Source organism: Oncorhynchus keta, unplaced genomic scaffold, assembly GCF_023373465.1.
Source record: "Oncorhynchus keta strain PuntledgeMale-10-30-2019 unplaced genomic scaffold, Oket_V2 Un_contig_6513_pilon_pilon, whole genome shotgun sequence".
In the NCBI taxonomy this organism is placed as follows: Eukaryota; Metazoa; Chordata; class Actinopteri; order Salmoniformes; family Salmonidae; genus Oncorhynchus; species Oncorhynchus keta.
Window position 1 is genome coordinate 43,470 of NW_026288907.1, and position 20,144 is coordinate 63,613.

The 20,144-nt window shown below is 44.1% G+C and overlaps 1 protein-coding gene and 2 long non-coding RNA genes across 6 annotated transcripts; 2 read left to right on the forward strand and 1 right to left on the reverse strand.

The window, feature by feature from the left end:
• Positions 1-3,760: 3,760 nt before the first annotated feature.
• On the reverse strand, positions 3,761-5,090 carry LOC127925942 (uncharacterized). 2 transcript variants are annotated; one of them, XR_008122958.1, is made up of 4 exons: positions 4,869-5,090; positions 4,588-4,725; positions 4,307-4,352; positions 3,761-3,867 (listed from the first exon to the last, which is right to left on the reverse strand). It is a non-coding gene; the product is annotated as an uncharacterized LOC127925942 (long non-coding RNA). The 2 variants fall into 2 exon arrangements; XR_008122957.1 differs by lacking the exon at positions 3,761-3,867 and having other exon boundaries at positions 4,233-4,352.
• Positions 5,091-10,396: 5,306 nt separating this feature from the next.
• On the forward strand, positions 10,397-18,987 carry LOC118382284 (gastrula zinc finger protein XlCGF57.1-like). 2 transcript variants are annotated; one of them, XM_052511234.1, is made up of 2 exons: positions 10,397-11,117; positions 17,115-18,987. In XM_052511234.1, the coding sequence occupies exons 1-2, from the start codon at positions 10,673-10,675 to the stop codon at positions 18,440-18,442; spliced, it is 1,773 nt and encodes a 590-aa protein (XP_052367194.1). In that variant the 5' UTR covers positions 10,397-10,672; the 3' UTR covers positions 18,443-18,987. The 2 variants fall into 2 exon arrangements, with proteins under 2 accessions (XP_052367194.1, XP_052367195.1); XM_052511235.1 differs by lacking the exon at positions 17,115-18,987 and adding an exon at positions 13,908-14,624.
• LOC127925943 (uncharacterized) lies at positions 11,882-13,347 on the forward strand. Of its 2 annotated transcripts, XR_008122960.1 has the most exons (4): positions 11,882-11,910; positions 12,369-12,420; positions 12,649-12,752; positions 13,112-13,347. It is a non-coding gene; the product is annotated as an uncharacterized LOC127925943 (long non-coding RNA). The 2 variants fall into 2 exon arrangements; XR_008122959.1 differs by lacking the exon at positions 11,882-11,910 and having other exon boundaries at positions 12,180-12,420; positions 12,649-12,700; positions 13,060-13,347.
• Positions 18,988-20,144: the final 1,157 nt, after the last annotated feature.

Below are 20,144 nucleotides of genomic sequence, written 5' to 3' on the forward strand. Positions count from 1 at the left end.
TTTTAATAAGAGTCATTCTACTGACGGTTTACACTTGAATATGTTATTCAGGGGTGCGTTCAGTACGAGAGAACAGTGTTCGGCGTTTAATTAAACTGTGTGATTGGTGTCCCAGAGATTGTGCTTTCAAATGTTCACATCCATTTTAAAGGAGAAATGTGCCTTTAAAGAAATGTATATATACAACAAAATGAAGAAGAAGAGTCCAGACACTTGTTTTTGCGATTTCACTTGTTCTTGATTAATTACCCCAACCATTGATTAATTACCCCAAACATTGATTAATTACCCCAACCATTGATTAATTACCCCAACCATTGATTAATTACCCCAAACATTGATTAATTACCCCAAACATTGATTAATTACCCCAACCATTGATTAATTACCCCAAACATTGATTAATTACCCCAAACATTGATTAATTACCCCAACCATTGATGAATTACCCCAACCATTGATGAATTACCCCAACCATTGATGAATTACCCCAACCATTGATTAATTACCCCAACCATTGATTAATTACCCCAACCATTGATGAATTACCCCAACCATTGATGAATTACCCCAACCATTGATTAATTACCCCAACCATTGATTAATTACCCCAACCATTGATGAATTACCCCAACCATTGATGAATTACCCCAACCATTGATGAATTACCCCAACCATTGATTAATTACCCCAACCATTGATGAATTACCCCAACCATTGATGAATTACCCCAACCATTGATGAATTACCCCAACCATTGATTAATTACCCCAACCATTGATTAATTGATTAGGGATGGACACAGTTAGTTGAATATTCTTTACATGAAATAACCTTAAATCCTCTGTGGCATTTCTCCATGCAAGGATACAAGGATAGACCACGACAGTTTCATGACCCTGTGAAATATACATACCGGCAGCCGACACACTTTTCATACGTGTAGCTTCTTCTTGTCAGCCAATCAAAGCAGCTCTACAGTCAGAGACTCCATGTGAATTACAGTTACGGAATGAAGTTGGTTAAATGACAAAGAGTTGGGCTACAATTATCAACCAACAGGTAGGCTGCTGTTTAATCTGAATGGAGTTGGTTAAATGACAAAGAGTCGGGCTACAATTATCAACCAACAGGTAGGCTGCTGTTTAATCTGAATGGAGTTGTTGGAGACATGGACAGGTAAGGCAGCAAAATAGCCCCATTTAGCCTCGCTAGCTTCTTCACACTGCAGCTTTAAAGTGAGGCTCCATGTGAAAGAAATCTGGATATTAGTCCAATAGTGAAATAATTTCAAATGCCCTCCTCTACCATCCATTCATTTCCTCCTCCTTGTTGTGCAGTAGGGGGGTTCTGAACTAACATGGACAACGGCTCCAAAAACACCCAAATACGTCTTTTTAGGAACAAATTACGACTAAATAACAACTAGATGATGTCTGTATCATGTAGGGTTCAGAGGTCATGGGGTCATACAGTATAATGACTAGATGATGTCTGTATCATGTAGGGGTCAAAGGTCATGGGGTCTGACAGGAGGCAGGTAGAGGTCTGAAAAGGGCCTAAAATGGCCACTTTCATCCTGAGTGTCTCAGAAAGAGAATACGAGATAACAAAAATATTATCTTGGGGTGGAATCTACCTCTTATCGTGTGGAAGTTTCTGTAGCAAAAGGTGTTGCAAACAGAAGACAAAAACCCTCCCTGTTTCGTCGCTCCCCATTTCAGACCACTTGCTTCTGTTTCATTTCTATTGAACAGACCCTGATCTCACTGTTAAACTAAATAATCTGTCTTTGGCAGGAGAGAGACCCAACTCAGAGGAACCAGAGCCAGAGACGTCCAAACCTACAAGACGACTCCACTGCTCTCTGTGTGGAAATAGTTTCACCCGGTTAGACAGCCTGAAACGACATGAAAAAACACACACAGGAGAGAAGCCTCATCACTGCTCCCACTGTGGAAAGCAATTTAACCAGTTAGTGAACCTGAAAGAACATAACAAATTGCACACAGAGGAGAAGCCTTACAATTGCTCCCTGTGCGAACAGAGTTTTAAACGGTTAGGGCACCTGAAAAGACATGAGATGACACACATAGGAGATAAACCTCATCGCTGCTCCCAGTGTGGGAAGACTTTTACTCGATTAGAACACCAGAAAGAACATGAGAGAACACACACAGAAGAGAAACCTTTTCAATGCTCCCAATGTGGAAAGAATTTCACCCGTTCAGAACACAAGACAGAACATGAGAGAACACACACAGGAGAGAAACCTTTCCACTGCTCACAGTGTGGGAAGAATTTTACCCGTTTAGGGAGCCTGAATGAACATAAAAAAATTCACACAGGAGACAAACCTTTCCACTGCTCTCAGTGTGGAAAGAATTTTACCCGGTTATGGAACCTGAAAACGCATAAGAGAATGCACACAGGGGAGAAGGCTTACCACTGCACCCAGTGTGGAAAGAGTTTTAGGTGGTTATGGAACCTAAAGGAGCATGAAAGAATACACACCGGAGAGAAGATTTACCAATGTTCTCAATGTGGGAAGAGTTTTACCTGGTTAGGTGACCTGAAAAGACATGAGAGGACACACACAGGAGATAAGCCTCATCAATGCTTCCATTGTGGAAAGAGTTTTACAGAGTTAGGTAGCCTGGAAAAACACAGGGGACTGCACACCGGAGAGAAGCCCTACCACTGCTCCCAGTGTGAAAGTGTTTTTACCCAGGTAAGACATCTGAAAAGACATGAGAGGACACACACAGGAGAGAGGCCTTTCCACTGCTCTCTGTGCAGAAAGAGTTTTTCAGAGTTAGGGAATCTGAAAAGACACGAGAGGACACACACAGCAGAGAAGCCTTAGCAATGCTTTCAATGTGGAAAGAGATTTATCCTGGTTGGGAGCATGCAAATACATAAGAAACTCAATTCTGGAGAGAAGCCTCATCAATGCTCTTTGTGTGGAAAGATATTTACCTGGTTAAGGCGACTGAGAGAACATGAAATCATCCAAACCTGATAAAATGTTCTCAATGCTCCCAGTGTGGAAAGATATTTACCCAGTTAGGGAAAGACCATGAGACAACATGCAGACAATAAGCCTTACCACTGTACCCCAGGTGGAAAGAGATTTCAAATCACATTGACCTAAAGTTCAGCACACACACTGCTCCGACATTTGACTTCTATTTTTTTTTATTTTTATGTGTGTGTTTTTTTATGCCACAAGAACAAAATGATTTTAAAACCATGAATTTAATATTTAGTATGTTTGTTTAAAATGTAGAGTACGTCAGTCTGAATGAACACACTCTCAAACTCTGTCTCTGTGTGTTTTCTCTGTGTGTTTCATCTGCATGTCTTTCCTCCAGCACTACAGATAATCAAGTGATATTTGGATGTGATGCATTAGTTCCATTGTTTACATTTGTATCCTACAGAGCCTGTTCACATTTAGACAAGATATACAGGTAGTGGTGGAGTATTGATACCTGGGTGTTGTTCAGAGACATAGAGGTAGTAGAGGAGTATTAATACCTGGGTGTTGTTCAGAGACATAGAGGTAGTGGTGGAGTATTAATACCTGGGTGTTGTTCAGAGACATAGAGGTAGTAGAGGAGTATTAATACCTGGGTGTTGTTCAGGGACATAGAGGTAGTGGTGGAGTATTAATACCTGGGTGTTGTTCAGAGACATAGAGGTAGTAGAGGAGTATTAATACCTGGGTGTTGTTCAGAGACATAGAGGTAGTGGTGGAGTATTAATACCTGGGTGTTGTTCAGGGACATACAAGTAGTGGTGGAGTATTAATACCTGGGTGTTGTTCAGAGACAAGACATACAGGTAGTGGTGGAGTATTAATACCTGGGTGTTGTTCAGGGACAAGACATACAGGTAGTGGTGGAGTATTAATACCTGGGTGTTGTTCAGGGACATAGAAGTAGTAGAGGAGTATTAATACCTGGGTGTTGTTCAGGGACATACAAGTAGTGGTGGAGTATTAATACCTGGGTGTTGTTCAGGGACATAGAGGTAGTGGTGGAGTATTAATACCTGGGTGTTGTTCAGGGACATAGAGGTAGTGGTGGAGTATTAATACCTGGGTGTTGTTCAGGGACCTGGGTGTTGTTCAGGGACATAGAGGTAGTAGGTGGAGTATTAATACCTGGGTGTTGTTCAGGGACATAGAGGTAGTGGTGGAGTATTAATACCTGGGTGTTGTTCAGGGACATAGAGGTAGTGGTGGAGTATTAATACCTGGGTGTTGTTCAGGGACATAGAGGTAGTAGAGGAGTATTAATACCTGGGTGTTGTTCAGGGACATAGAGGTAGTAGAGGAGTATTAATACCTGGGTGTTGTTCAGGGACATAGAGGTAGTGGTGGAGTATTAATACCTGGGTGTTGTTCAGGGACATACAGGTAGTGGTGGAGTATTAATACCTGGGTGTTGTTCAGGGACATAGAGGTAGTAGAGGAGTATTAATACCTGGGTGTTGTTCAGGGACATACAAGTAGTGGTGGAGTATTAATACCTGGGTGTTGTTCAGAGACAAGACATACAGGTAGTGGTGGAGTATTAATACCTGGGTGTTGTTCAGGGACATAGAGGTAGTAGAGGAGTATTAATACCTGGGTGTTGTTCAGGGACATAGAGGTAGTAGAGGAGTATTAATACCTGGGTGTTGTTCAGGGACATAGAGGTAGTAGAGGAGTATTAATACCTGGGTGTTGTTCAGGGACATAGAGGTAGTGGTGGAGTATTAATACCTGGGTGTTGTTCAGGGACATACAAGTAGTGGTGGAGTATTAATACCTGGGTGTTGTTCAGAGACAAGACATACAGGTAGTGGTGGAGTATTAATACCTGGGTGTTGTTCAGGGACATAGAGGTAGTAGAGGAGTATTAATACCTGGGTGTTGTTCAGGGACATAGAGGTAGTAGAGGAGTATTAATACCTGGGTGTTGTTCAGGGACATAGAGGTAGTAGAGGAGTATTAATACCTGGGTGTTGTTCAGGGACATAGAGGTAGTAGAGGAGTATTAATACCTGGGTGTTGTTCAGGGACATAGAGGTAGTAGAGGAGTATTAATACCTGGTTGTTGTTCAGGGACATAGAGGTAGTGGTGGAGTATTAATACCTGGGTGTTGTTCAGGGACATATATCTATATCTATATATATCTGACCATATATCTATATCTATACATACCTGACCATATATCTAAACATACTGGAGTCAAATTAACACAATGAACCTTTGGTTTTCAGATTTAAGAATGTTTTCTAAACCTCACCTTAGCTCCATAGAAATATATTGGTATCTGACCGTCCGACTGGACCCATCTGGTTGGCTGGCCGACTGGACCCATCTGGTTGGCTGTCCGACTGGACCCATCTGGTTGGCTGTCCGACTGGACCCATCGGGTTGGCCGTCCGACTGGACCCATCGGGATGGCTGTCCGACTGGACCCATCTGGTTGGCTGTCCGACTGGACCCATCGGGTTGGCTGTCCGACTGGACCCATCTGGTTGGCTGTCCGACTGGACCCATCTGGTTGGCTGTCCGACTGGACCCATCTGGTTGGCTGGCCGACTGGACCCATCCGGTTGGCTGGCCGACTGGACCCATCCGGTTGGCTGTCCGACTGGACCCATCGGGTTGGCTGTCCGACTGGACCCATCGGGTTGGCTGTCCGACTGGACCCATCTGGTTGGCTGTCCGACTGGACCCATCGGGTTGGCTGGCCGACTGGACCCATCTGGTTGGCTGGCCGACTGGACCCATCTGGTTGGCTGGCCGACTGGACCCATCTGACCGGCCGACTGGACCCATCTGGTTGGCTGTCCGACTGGACCCATCTGGTTGGCTGGCCGACTGGACCCATCTGGTTGGCTGGCCGACTGGACCCATCTGACCCGCCGACTGGACCCATCTGGTTGGCTGGCCGACTGGACCCATCTGGTTGGCTGGCCGACTGGACCCATCTGGTTGGCTGGCCGACTGGACCCATCTGACCGGCCAACTGGACCCATCTGGTTGGCTGGCCGACTGGACCCATCTGGTTGGCTGGCCGACTGGACCCATCTGACCGGCCGACTGGACCCATCTGGTTGGCTGGCCGACTGGACCCATCTGGTTGACTGGCCGACTGGACCCATCTGGTTGGCTGGCCGACTGGACCCATCTGACCGGCCGACTGGACCCATCTGGTTGGCTGGCCGACTGGACCCATCTGACCGGCCGACTGGACCCATCTGACCGGCCGACTGGACCCATCTGACCGGCCGACTGGACCCATCTGGTTGGCTGGCCGACTGGACCCATCTGACCGGCTCACTGGACCCATCTGGTTGGCTGGCCGACTGGACCCATCTGGTTGGCTGGCCGACTGGACCCATCTGGTTGGCTGGCCGACTGGACCCATCTGACCGGCCGACTGGACCCATCTGGTTGGCTGTCCGACTGGACCCATCTGGTTGGCTGGCCGACTGGACCCATCTGACCGGCCGACTGGACCCATCTGGTTGGCTGGCCGACTGGACCCATCTGGTTGGCTGGCCGACTGGACCCATCTGGTTGGCTGGCCGACTGGACCCATCTGGTTGGCTGGCCGACTGGACCCATCTGGTTGGCTGGCCGACTGGACCCATCTGACCGGCCGACTGGACCCATCTGGTTGGCTGGCCGACTGGACCCATCTGGTTGGCTGGCCGACTGGACCCATCTGACCGGCCGACTGGACCCATCTGGTTGGCTGGCCGACTGGACCCATCTGGTTGACTGGCCGACTGGACCCATCTGGTTGGCTGGCCGACTGGACCCATCTGACCGGCCGACTGGACCCATCTGGTTGGCTGGCCGACTGGACCCATCTGACCGGCCGACTGGACCCATCTGACCGGCCGACTGGACCCATCTGACCGGCCGACTGGACCCATCTGACCGGCCGACTAATCCTAATAAAGTGTCTTTGAGTTTTGTAAAACGCAAAAAAACACATTTAATCCTGATTAAAAGGTGAGATTGGATGATCAATTCCTTACCCCTCTACAGAGGATCAGAATCTCATGTTTCAGTTTTAAAACATTTAATCCGATAGGGGAAATCCTAGCAGATAACTTTAGAAAAATTGGGGAAGGATATAACTGGAACACAAACAAACAATCCCTTATCCCAGTGTCAATGAGACTGAATGATAATCACTAGTGAGTTCAGCAGCACAATGAGGCTGAATGATAATCACTAGTGAGTTCAGCAGCACAATAAGGCTGAATGATAATCACTAGTGAGTCCAGGGGTACAATAAGGCTGATTGATAATCACTAGTGAGTCCAGGGGCACAATAAGGCTGAATGATAATCACTAGTGAGTCAGCAGCACAAGGGAATGATAATCACACAATAAGGCTGAATGATAATCACTAGTGAGTCCAGGGGCACAATAAGGCTGAATGATAATCACTAGTGAGTCCAGGGCACAATGAGGCTGAATGATAATCACTAGTGAGTCCAGCAGCACAATGAGGCTGAATGATAATCACTAGTGAGTCCAGTGTCAATGAGGCTGAATGATAATCACTAGTGAGTCCAGTGTCAATGAGACTGAATGATAATCACTAGTGGGTCCAGTGTCAATGAGACTGAATGATAATCACTAGTGAGTTCAGCAGCACAATAAGGCTGAATGATAATCACTAGTGAGTTCAGCAGCACAATAAGGCTGAATGATAATCACTAGTGAGTCCAGGGGTACAATAAGGCTGATTGATAATCACTAGTGAGTCCAGGGGCACAATAAGGCTGAATGATAATCACTAGTGAGTCCAGGGGCACAATAAGGCTGAATGATAATCACTAGTGAGTCCAGGGGTACAATAAGGCTGAATGATAATCACTAGTGAGTCCAGTGTCAATGAGACTGAATGATAATCACTAGTGAGTCCAGTGTCAATGAGACTGAATGATAATCACTAGTGGGTCCAGTGTCAATGAGACTGAATGATAATCACTAGTGAGTCCAGTGTCAATGAGACTGAATGATAATCACTAGTGGGTCCAGTGTCAATGAGATTGAATGATAATCACTAGTGAGTTCAGCAGCACAATAAGGCTGAATGATAATCACAAGTGAGTTCAGCAGCACAATGAGGCTGAATGATAATCACAAGTGAGTTCAGCAGCACAATGAGGCTGAATGATAATCACAAGTGAGTTCAGCAGCACAATGAGGCTGAATGATAATCACTAGTGAGTCCAGGGGTACAATAAGGCTGATTGATAATCACTAGTGAGTCCAGGGGCACAATAAGGCTGAATGATAATCACTAGTGAGTCCAGGGGTACAATAAGGCTGAATGATAATCACTAGTGAGTCCAGCAGCACAATAAGGCTGAATGATAATCACTAGTGAGTCCAGAGGCACAATGAGGCTGAATGATAATCACTAGTGAGTCCAGGGGTACAATAAGGCTGATTGATAATCACTAGTGAGTCCAGGGGCACAATAAGGCTGAATGATAATCACTAGTGAGTCCAGGGGTACAATAAGGCTGAATGATAATCACTAGTGAGTCCAGCAGCACAATGAGGCTGAATGATAATCACTAGTGGGTCCAGTGTCAATAAGGCTGAATGATAATCACTAGTGAGTCCAGGGGCACAGTAAGGCTGAATGATAATCACTAGTGAGTCCAGGGGTACAATAAGGCTGAATGATAATCACTAGTGAGTCCAGGGGTACAATAAGGCTGAATGATAATCACTAGTGAGTCCAGGGGCACAATAAGGCTGAATGATAATCACTAGTGAGTCCAGCAGCACAATAAGGCTGAATGATAATCACTAGTGAGTCCAGAGGCACAATGAGGCTGAATGATAATCACTAGTGGGTCCAGTGTCAATAAGGCTGAATGATAATCACTAGTGAGTCCAGGGGCACAATAAGGCTGAATGATAATCACTAGTGAGTCCAGGGGTACAATAAGGCTGAATGATAATCACTAGTGAGTCCAGCAGCAAAATGAGGCTGAATGATAATCACTAGTGAGTCCAGGGGCACAATAAGGCTGAATGATAATCACTAGTGAGTCCAGCAGCAAAATGAGGCTGAATGATAATCACTAGTGAGTCCAGGGGCACAATAAGGCTGAATGATAATCACTAGTGAGTCCAGGGGTACAATAAGGCTGAATGATAATCACTAGTGAGTTCAGCAGCACAATGAGGCTGAATGATAATCACTAGTGGGTCCAGTGTCAATAAGGCTGAATGATAATCACTAGTGAGTCCAGGGGCACAATAAGGATGAATGATAATCACTAGTGAGTCCAGGGGTACAATAAGGCTGAATGATAATCACTAGTGAGTCCAGGGGCACAATAAGGCTGAATGATAATCACTAGTGGGTCCAGTGTCAATAAGGCTGAATGATAATCACTAGTGAGTCCAGGGGTACAATAAGGCTGAATGATAATCACTAGTGGGTCCAGAGGCACAATAAGGCTGAATGATAATCACTAGTGAGTCCAGCAGCACAATAAGGCTGAATGATAATCACTAGTGAGTCCAGCAGCACAATAAGGCTGAATGATAATCACTAGTGAGTTCAGCAGCACAATAAGGATGAATGATAATCACTAGTGAGTTCAGCAGCACAATAAGGCTGAATGATAATCACTAGTGGGTCCAGTGTCAATAAGGCTGAATGATAATCACTAGTGAGTCCAGTGTCAATATGGCTGAATGATAATCACTAGTGAGTCCAGGGGTACAATAAGGCTGAATGATAATCACTAGTGAGTCCAGCAGCACAATGAGGCTGAATTATAATCACTAGTGGGTCCAGTTGCACAATAAGGCTGAATGATAATCACTAGTGAGTCCAGCAGCACAATGAGGCTGAATTATAATCACTAGTGAGTCCAGCTGCACAATAAGGCTGAATGATAATCACTAGTGAGTCCAGCAGCACAATGAGGCTGAATGATAAGGCTACTGAGTCCAGCAGCACAATGAGGCTGAATGATAAGGCTCCAGCAGGCCTGTCTACACTGGACAATGTGGTTGACAATGTACTGATGTGTAAATATTCTCATTTTCATCGTCTGCAGTTGTATTGATGTCATTTATATGCTTGTTCTGCGTTTTATGTACATAGATCCGCGTACAGAATTTCCCAGTGAGATAAAGTCATGATCTTATCTTGTGTAGAGGAAAGTCTTGGCTGTAAGAGGTGAGAGAAAACGTATGTGTTCATTTTTTCAAATAATTTGTTATGGTTTTCTTTTTTTAGTGAATAACTGCTTTGCCAACTCCAGTCAGCAGATGGCGACTTAAGTCTTTCAGGTGATGCTCCTTGTGTGACGTATAATCTAGTGGACGGAACGCTTCTTCAACAACAACTCGGCTACTGATGCAGACAGTTACGTATCTTGCTCGTCAACATAAAACCCACAAATTCAAGCTTCTTTGTCCGTATTTGTGTATATTAATCTGTGTTTTTAACGCAATTTTGTTTGCATATCTCCTAGTTAAATTGTAAAATAGCTTGTTAGATTGACTAATTCGTTAAGATTGATGCTTAGCCTAGTACTAGGCTCGTCGCTAATTCCAGCTAGCTTTCATCCCCGACCTAGGAGTGAAGTTGAGTCCGCTATTCTCGCTCGACCATGAGCTCACTAAGCTACTCCCTCCCTGCTAAAGAAGAAGAGGTCGGATGGACGGAGAAAGAAGATCTGAACATTGTCGTGAAAGAAGACGAGGAAGTGAAAGACGAGAAAGAGCCTTTTGGAGTGAAAGATGAAGAGGGGATAGAGGCTGTCACAGTGGAAGAAGAGGAGGAGGTAGAAGCTTTCAGAATAAAAAAGGAGGAAGAGGAGGCTATCACATTGAAAGAAGAGGAGGATGTTACCGTGAAATACGAGAAAGAGTCTTTAGGAGTGAAACACGAAGAAGGAATAGAGGCTGTCACAGTGGAAGAGGAGGAGGTAGAAGCTTTCAGAATGAAAAAGGAGGAAATCACATTGAAAGAAGAAGAGTATTTTATAGTGAAAGAAGAGAAAGGACCTTTTGGAGTGAAAGACAAAGAGGAGACTGGAGATCTGATTAACACTAGTGAGTACTATCTTAAAAACAGGAGCACGAACTCTGCAGTTGTTCAACTAATGTATGATTTTTAATAAGAGTCATTCTACTGACGGTTTACACTTGAATATGTTATTCAGGGGTGAGAGAACAGTGTTCAGCGTTTAATTAAACTGTGTGATTGGTGTCCCGGAGATTGTGCTTTCAAATGGTCACATCCATATTAAAGGAGAAATGTGAAATACCTCAATTTGTGGGTCACGAAGCAAAACAAAAAAAAAGTTTATTTACGCATTAACCAACACACTCTGTGTGACAGACAGACACTTTGGCTGGATCAGAATACCCCAAAGGAAGGTTCCTTAGTGGCTGGATTATTAGAACCATAATCTACAGGTAAAGTAAGGAGAAATGCTGCATCTTCTTGACTATTCGGATTCAGCCACTCACCATAAAGCCCAGGAAGGGTAGCTTAGTGGTTAGAATGTTGGACTCGTAACCGGAAGGTTTCAAGTTCAAATCCCCGAGCTGACCAGGTACAAATCTGTCGTTCTGCCCCTGCTAACCCGCTGTTCCTAGGCCGTCATTGAAAATAAGAATTTGTTATTTAACTGACTTGCCTAGTTAAATAAAGGTAAAAAATAAAAAAAATCCCACAAGTTCATTGATGAATTCGCATGCAAAATTTGCATATATTCTCACTCCTAAAATCCCCCCCAGGTGGGCCATTCTATCAATCCTCATATATTCTCACTCCTAAAATCCCCCCAGGTGGGCCATTCTATCAATCCTCATATATTCTCAGTCCTAAAATCTCCCCCAGGTGGGCCATTCTATCAATCCTCATATATTCTCACTCCTAAAATCCCCCAGGTGGGCCATTCTATCAATCCTCATATATTCTCACTCCTAAAATCCCCCCAGGTGGGCCATTCTATCAATCCTCATATATTCTCACTCCTAAAATCCCCCCAGGTGGGCCATTCTATCAATCCTCATATATTCTCACTCCTAAAATCCCCCAGGTGGGCCATTCTATCAATCCTCATATATTCTCACTCCTAAAATCCCCCAGGTGGGCCATTCTATCAATCCTCATATATTCTCACTCCTAAAATCCCCCCCAGGTGGGCCATTCTATCAATCCTCATATATTCTCACTCCTAAAATCCCCCCCAGGTGGGCCATTCTATCAATCCTCATATATTCTCACTCCTAAAATCCCCCAGGTGGGCCATTCTATCAATCCTCATATATTCTCACTCCTAAAATCCCCCCCAGGTGGGCCATTCTATCAATCCTCATATATTCTCACTCCTAAAATCTCCCCCAGGTGGGCCATTCTATCAATCCTCATATATTCTCACTCCTAAAATCCCCCCCAGGTGGGCCATTCTATCAATCCTCATATATTCTCACTCCTAAAATCCCCCAGGTGGGCCATTCTATCAATTCCTCCCAGGTGGGCCATTCTATCAATCCTCATATATTCTCACTCCTAAAATCTCCCCAGGTGGGCCATTCTATCAATCCTCATATATTCTCAGTCCTAAATCCCCAGGTGGGCCATTCTATCAATCCTCATATATTCTCACTCCTAAAATCTCCCCCAGGTGGGCCATTCTATCAATCCTCATATATTCTCAGTCCTAAAATCCCCCCCAGGTGGGCCATTCTATCAATCCTCATATATTCTCACTCCTAAAATCTCCCCAGGTGGGCCATTCTATCAATCCTCATATATTCTCAGTCCTAAAATCCCCCCAGGTGGGCCATTCTATCAATCCTCATATATTCTCAGTCCTAAAATCCCCCCCAGGTGGGCCATTCTATCAATCCTCATATATTCTCACTCCTAAAATCTCCCCAGGTGGGCCATTCTATCAATCCTCATATATTCTCACTCCTAAAATCCCCCCAGGTGGGCCATTCTATCAATCCTCATATATTCTCACTCCTAAAATCCCCCCAGGTGGGCCATTCTATCAATCCTCATATATTCTCAGTCCTAAAATCTCCCCCAGGTGGGCCATTCTATCAATCCTCATATATTCTCACTCCTAAAATCTCCCCCAGGTGGGCCATTCTATCAATCCTCATATATTCTCAGTCCTAAAATCCCCCCCAGGTGGGCCATTCTATCAATCCTCATATATTCTCAGTCCTAAAATCCCCCCCAGGTGGGCCATTCTATCAATCCTCATATATTCTCACTCCTAAAATCCCCCCAGGTGGGCCATTCTATCAATCCTCATATATTCTCACTCCTAAAATCCCCAGGTGGGCCATTCTATCAATCCTCATATATTCTCACTCCTAAAATCCCTCCCAGGTGGGCCATTCTATCAATCCTCATATATTCTCACTCCTAAAATCCCCCAGGTGGGCCATTCTATCAAACCTCATTGTACATATGTGTTAATATGGTCCTCCTGACTACCAAATAAGATTGAGGTCAGAGAAGAGTTGATATCGCAAAAGTTTTTCAATCCAATGAAAGTTGATTTTCCCCAAATCAGTTTTTGAAATGTCGGTGTGCTTCACTAGGAATTTATACAACGGGGTCCGAAATGATTGACTCTTGATAAAGACAAGTAAAAAAAATATTGTAAAATAAATACAGATATTGAGCTATATTGTGTGCTAAAAAAAAGATTGTAAATGATATGTCTAATACAATTGTTTGGAGAAAAGATAAATGATTGAATCCCATGTTTTCAGTACCTTTCAATACCTTATGAGGAAAACAAACAGCGCTGAGACTTTTTTCTAAAATGTTTAATGTGATCGTCGAAAATCCTTTCCAAATGTGTTCAACAGTCTTTCCAGCTTCAGTGTGAAGGGATTGTGTTATCCGTGTTATCCGTGTTGGTCCTCCGAACAGTGTCCTGACGAGAGAGAGCACATTTTCTACGCCAGGCAAAATCACGCATCATTAGCTTATTGTTATGGATGTATCCAAATAAATGTCACAAGAAAACATCTTAAACAAACGCAAACGCAGCTACTTTGTTGTCATTCTGTTTGACGTGACCGTGTTAGCCGTAGTTGGCTCGCTCGCAAGGGATAAGAACGCTGCCAGCCGGCACATGAACGACCGCGTTGCATCCATAGATAGACAACTAAAAGAAAGACTCTCTTATCCAGGGAGACTTACAGTACTGAGTCATTTAGCAGATTCTCTTATCTAGAGAGACTTACAGTACTGAGTCATTTAGCAGATTCTCTTATCTAGAGAGACTTACAGTACTGAGTCATTTAGCAGATTCTCTTATCTAGAGAGACTTACAGTACTGAGTCATTTAGCAGATTCTCTTATCCAGAGAGACTTACAGTACTGAGTCATTTAGCAGATTCTCTTATCTAGAGAGACTTACAGTACTGAGTCATTTAGCAGATTCTCTTATCTAGAGAGACTTACAGTACTGAGTCATTTAGCAGATTCTCTTATCTAGAGAGACTTACAGTACTGAGTCATTTAGCAGATTCTCTTATCTAGAGAGACTTACAGTACTGAGTCATTTAGCAGATTCTCTTATCTAGAGAGACTTACAGTACTGAGTCATTTAGCAGATTCTCTCTTATCAGAGACTTACAGTACTGAGTCATTTAGCAGATTCTCTTATCTAGAGAGACTTACAGTACTGAGTCATTTAGCAGATTCTCTTATCTAGAGAGACTTACAGTACTGAGTCATTTAGCAGATTCTCTTATCTAGAGAGACTTACAGTACTGAGTCATTTAGCAGATTCTCTCAGAAGAGAGATTCTCTTATCTAGAGACTTACAGTACTGAGTCATTTAGCAGATTCTCTTATCCAGAGAGACTTACAGTACTGAGTCAGATTCTTTAGCAGATTCTCAGATTCTCTTATCTAGAGAGACTTACAGTACTGAGTCATTTAGCAGATTCTCTTATCTAGAGAGACTTACAGTACTGAGTCATTTAGCAGATTCTCTTATCTAGAGAGACTTACAGTACTGAGTCATTTAGCAGATTCTCTTATCTAGAGAGACTTACAGTACTGAGTCATTTAGCAGATTCTCTTATCTAGAGAGACTTACAGTACTGAGTCATTTAGCAGATTCAGAAGATGGGGAGGGACTCTGCTGTTCTGACATCAGGGGAAGCTTGCTCCACCAATGGGGTGCCAGGACAGAGAAGAGCTTTGATCGGCAGCTGACCTCCAGTAGGGGGGAGGGCCAAGAGACCAGAGGTGGCAGAACAGAGTTTTCTGGTTGGGTTGTTAAGAACACTATTCTGATGGTAATCCCCTATTGGAATCCCCTCTCTAAGGTCAGAGGTCACCATCAAGCAGGTCTTAGTGATTGGTACATCAACCCATTTCTGAAGTGATTCAAATGTAAAGTCTTTTCAACCCCCGAGTCAGCCTTGATTTAATGTTTTGACCCAGGGAAGGATGAAACAGACAACCCCCCGCCCCGAGTCAGCCTTGATTTAATGTTTTGACCCAGGGAAGGATGAAACAGACAACCCCCCCCCACATGCCCCGAGTCAGCCTTGATTTAATGTTTTAACCCAGGGAAGGATGAAACAGACAACCCCCCCACATGCCCCGAGTCAGCCTTGATTTAATGTTTTGACCCAGGGAAGGATGAAACAGACAACCCCCCAGTCAGCCTTGATTTAATGTTTTGACCCAGGGAAGGATGAAACAGACAACCCCCCACATGCCCCGAGTCAGCCTTGATTTAATGTTTTGACCCAGGGAAGGATGAAACAGACAACCCCCCAGTCAGCCTTGATTTAATGTTTTGACCCAGGGAAGGATGAAACAGACAACCCCCCCCCCCACATGCCCCGAGTCAGCCTTGATTTAATGTTTTGACCCAGGGAAGGATGAAACAGACAACCCCCCACATGCCCCGAGTCAGCCTTGATTTAATGTTTTGACCCGGGGAAGGATGAACACAGTCAGCCTTGTGTTTTGACCCTGCCATACAGGTCAGAGGCCTGGACTAATGGATATACAACTAAAAGACTTCAGAAGTGGGTCGCGTCTCCGGCAACTTAACTGATAGAATGAATGACCATCGGCTTGACCAGCAGCCAAAGATTTGTGTCGGGATTATATCTCATGGAAGGATTAAACAGACAACCCCCCACCCATGCCCCAAGTCAGCCTTGATTTAATGTTTTGACCCAGGGAAGGATGAAACAGACAACCCCCCCCCATGCCGCAAGGCAGCCTTTTAATGTTTTGACCCGGGGAAGGATGAAACAGACAACCCCCCCCCCAGCCCCAAGTCAGCCTTGATTTAATGTTTTGACCCAGGGAAGGATGAAACAGACAACCCCCATGCCCCAAGTCAGCCTTGATTTAATGTTTTGACCCAGGGAAGGATGAAACAGACAACCCCCCATGCCCCAAGTCAGCCTTGATTTAATGTTTTAACCCAGGGTAGGATGAAACAGACAACCCCCCCCAGCCCCAAGGCAGCCTTGATTTAATGTTTTGACCCAGGGAAGGATGAAACAGACAACCCCCCCATGCCCCAAGTCAGCCTTGATTTAATGTTTTGACCCAGGGAAGGATGAAACAGACAACCCCCCATGCCCCAAGTCAGCCTTGATTTAATGTTTTAACCCAGGGTAGGATGAAACAGACAACCCCCCCCAAGTCAGCCTTGATTTAATGTTTTGACCCAGGGAAGGATGAAACAAGGAACTGTTAAGGCCTGAGTATTTAGGTCTGCCCTCCCCTCAGGAGGGTGGCACAGTGTTAAAACCTTGGAAAATAGGCATTTCAGTCTCCCTGTGGATATATTAGTTTAATACAACTCTTAAATATAGAAGTTGTTCAGCTAATCTCTTGCATCCATCATAGCCTGAAGGAAGGGGGGAACAGTTCCTCCTGCTGTTCTGAAAACCAAGCACCAGGGTCTTGAAGATGATGCATTTTATTGAGGGATCTTGTCTAGATTAAACCTTGTAGAAAGCGTTTTATCATGTAGAAGTTTCATTCAGGTCTTTCTGTTTAAGCAAATAGTCTGTTTGTCTTTTTAGCAGGAGAGATACCAGACTCTCACCCTGACTGTGGGAAGAGTCCAGACCCAGAGACGACCAAACCAGCAAGACCATACCACTGTTCCCAATGTGGAAAGAGATTTATTCAGTCATCGCATTTGAAAGAACATGAGAGAATACACACAGGAGAACAGCCATTCCAATGTTCCCAGTGTGGAAAGAGTTTTACAAATGTGGGGAACCTGAAAACGCATGAGATGACACACACGGGAGAGAAGCCTTTCCACTGCTCCCAGTGTGGAAAAAGGTTTACCCAGTTAGGGAATTTGAAAACACATGAGATGACACACACAGGCGAGAAGCCTTATCACTGCTCCCATTGTGGAAAGAGTTTTAGACACTCAGGACATCTAAAAGTGCATGAAAGAACACACACTGGAGAGAAGCCATACCAATGCTCCCAGTGTGGAAAGGGTTTTGGACACTCATGGCATCTTAAAGTACACGAAAGAACACACACGGGAGAGAAGCCATATCACTGCTCCCAGTGTGGAAAGGTTTTTGGACACTCAGGGCATCTAAAACTGCATGAAAGAACACACACGGGAGAGAAGCCATATCAATGCTCTCACTGTGGAAAGAGATTTATCCAGTCATTGCACCTGAAAGAGCATAAGAGAAAACACACGGGAGAGAAGCCTTTCCAATGTTCTCAGTGTGGAAAGAGTTTTATCCAGTCATCACATCTGAAAGAGCATAAGAGGATACACACAGGAGAGAAGCCATTCCAATGCTCCCAGTGTGGAAAGACTTTTAGCCAGATAGGGCAGCTGAAATATCATGAAAGAAAACATACAGGGGAGAAGCCTCATCACTGTTCCCAGTGTGGAAAGGGTTTCAGATACTCAGGGCATCTAAAAGTGCATGAAAGAACACACACTGGAGAGAAGCCGTATCAATGCTCCCAGTGTGGAAAGGATTTTAGACACTCAGGGCATCTTAAAGATCATGAGAAAATACACACAGGAGAACAACCATTCCAATGCTCTCTGTGTGGAAAGAGTTTTACCCATTTAGGGAACCTGAAAATGCATGAGATGACACACACAGGAGAGAAGCCTTTTCACTGCTCCCACTGTGTAAAAAGTTTTACCCAGTTAGGGAACTTGAAAACGCATGAGATGACACACACAGGAGAGAAGCCTTTCCGCTGCTCCAAGTGTGAAAAGGGTTTTAGAACCTCTGGGAACCTGAAAACGCATGAAATGTCACACACAGGAGAGAAGCCTTTCCAATGCTCCCAATGTGGAAAGAGTTTTACCCAGTTAGCGAGCCTGAAAAGGCATGAAGGAACACACACGGAATAGAATCCTTTCCAGTGTTCTCAGTGTGGAAAGACATTTTCCTGGTCAGAAAGACCTGAAAGTCACATGAGAGAAGAGAGACACTGTTGTGGGTGACAGAATTTGGGGTGAGCTGTTGTAACTTCTCCAGGTTGATGCTCTGTTCTGTGATGAACTGCATTTCATAAACGACTACGCCTATTACCTGTCTGCACCCTAACACATTGTTGCCATTGTCGTCTGTAACTGTTGCATTAATTAAGTACTATTGTCACCTTCCTCTATATGAGGGGACATGCAACTATCTGCATTTTTTGGGGGAGTTCTTCCCTGACACACAGATCTCACTTGCTTGTATTTAAGATGTACTATTATCACACCTTAAATAGTCTCTGATCTTTGGGATTGAGTGTGTTCTGACTTTAAAAAGAAATTGCAATGGGTTTCTTTGGTTTATGGTCACATGAAATCAAATTGTATGAAAACTTACTCAAAAAACAGGCCTACTTTGTTAGCCGGACCTTTACGTCTCCAAGCAACAAAAAAATAAAAACAGAACATATTTAAAATGTATTTGACTTTGATTCATTTAGTCACTGTATCTTATTTAGTTAATTTGTGTAGAAGTTATCAAGCTAAACATGTATGAAAATGTGACAACGTTGTTATGACAACAGTTGTTGACTGGGAAACCCAGACGCGAGCTGCCCAGTGACGCGAGCTTACAAGACAGGCTAAATGCCTTTTTATGCTCGCTTCGAGGCAAGCAACACTGAAGCATGCACGAGAGCACCAGCTGTTCTGGATGACTGAGTGATAACCCTCTCGGTAGCCGATGTGAGCAAGACCTGTAAACAGGTCAACATTCACAAAGCCACGGGGCCAGTCGAATTACAAGGACGTGTACTCAAAGCATGTGCGGACCGACTTGCAAGTGTCTTCACTGACATTTTCAACCTCTTCCTGACCCAAGTCTGTAATACCTACATGTTTCAAGCAGACCACCATAGTCCCTGTGCCCAAGGAAGCGAAGGTAGTTCTTTCTTTTACCACTTACCAGGAATCTGTTATACCTCACCTGGATTACAGTTCTTTCTTTTACCACTTACCATCCAGGAATCTGTTATACCTCACCTGGATTACAGTTCTTTCTTTTACCACTTACCATCCAGGAATCTGATATACCTCACCTGGATTACAGTTCTTTCTTTTACCACTTACCATCCAGGAATCTGATATACCTCACCTGGATTACAGTTCTTTCTTTTACCACTTACCATCCAGGAATCTGTTATACCTCACCTGGATTACAGTTCTTTCTTTTACCACTTACCATCCAGGAATCTGATATACCTCACCTGGATTACAGTTCTTTCTTTTACCACTTACCATCCAGGAATCTGTTATACCTCACCTGGATTACAGTTCTTTCTTTTACCACTTACCATCCAGGAATCTGTTATACCTCACCTGGATTACAGTTCTTTCTTTTACCACTTACCATCCAGGAATCTGTTATACCTCACCTGGATTACAGTTCTTTATTTACCACTTACCATCCAGGAATCTGATATACCTCACCTGGATTACAGTTCTTTCTTTTACCACTTACCATCCAGGAATCTGATATACCTCACCTGGATTACAGTTCTTTCTTTTACCACTTACCATCCAGGAATCTGTTATACCTCACCTGGATTACAGTTCTTTCTTTTACCACTTACCA

What these genes read in the sequence shown, in the direction of transcription:
- LOC118382284 (XM_052511234.1), top strand. Translation starts at nt 10,673, where the DNA reads ATGAGCTCACTAAGCTACTCCCTCCCTGCTAAAGAAGAAGAGGTCGGA. An exon ending in TGGAGATCTGATTAACACTA is followed by an intron (nt 11,118 to 17,114) that starts GTGAGTACTATC and finishes TTGTCTTTTTAG; the next exon opens with CAGGAGAGATACCAGACTCT.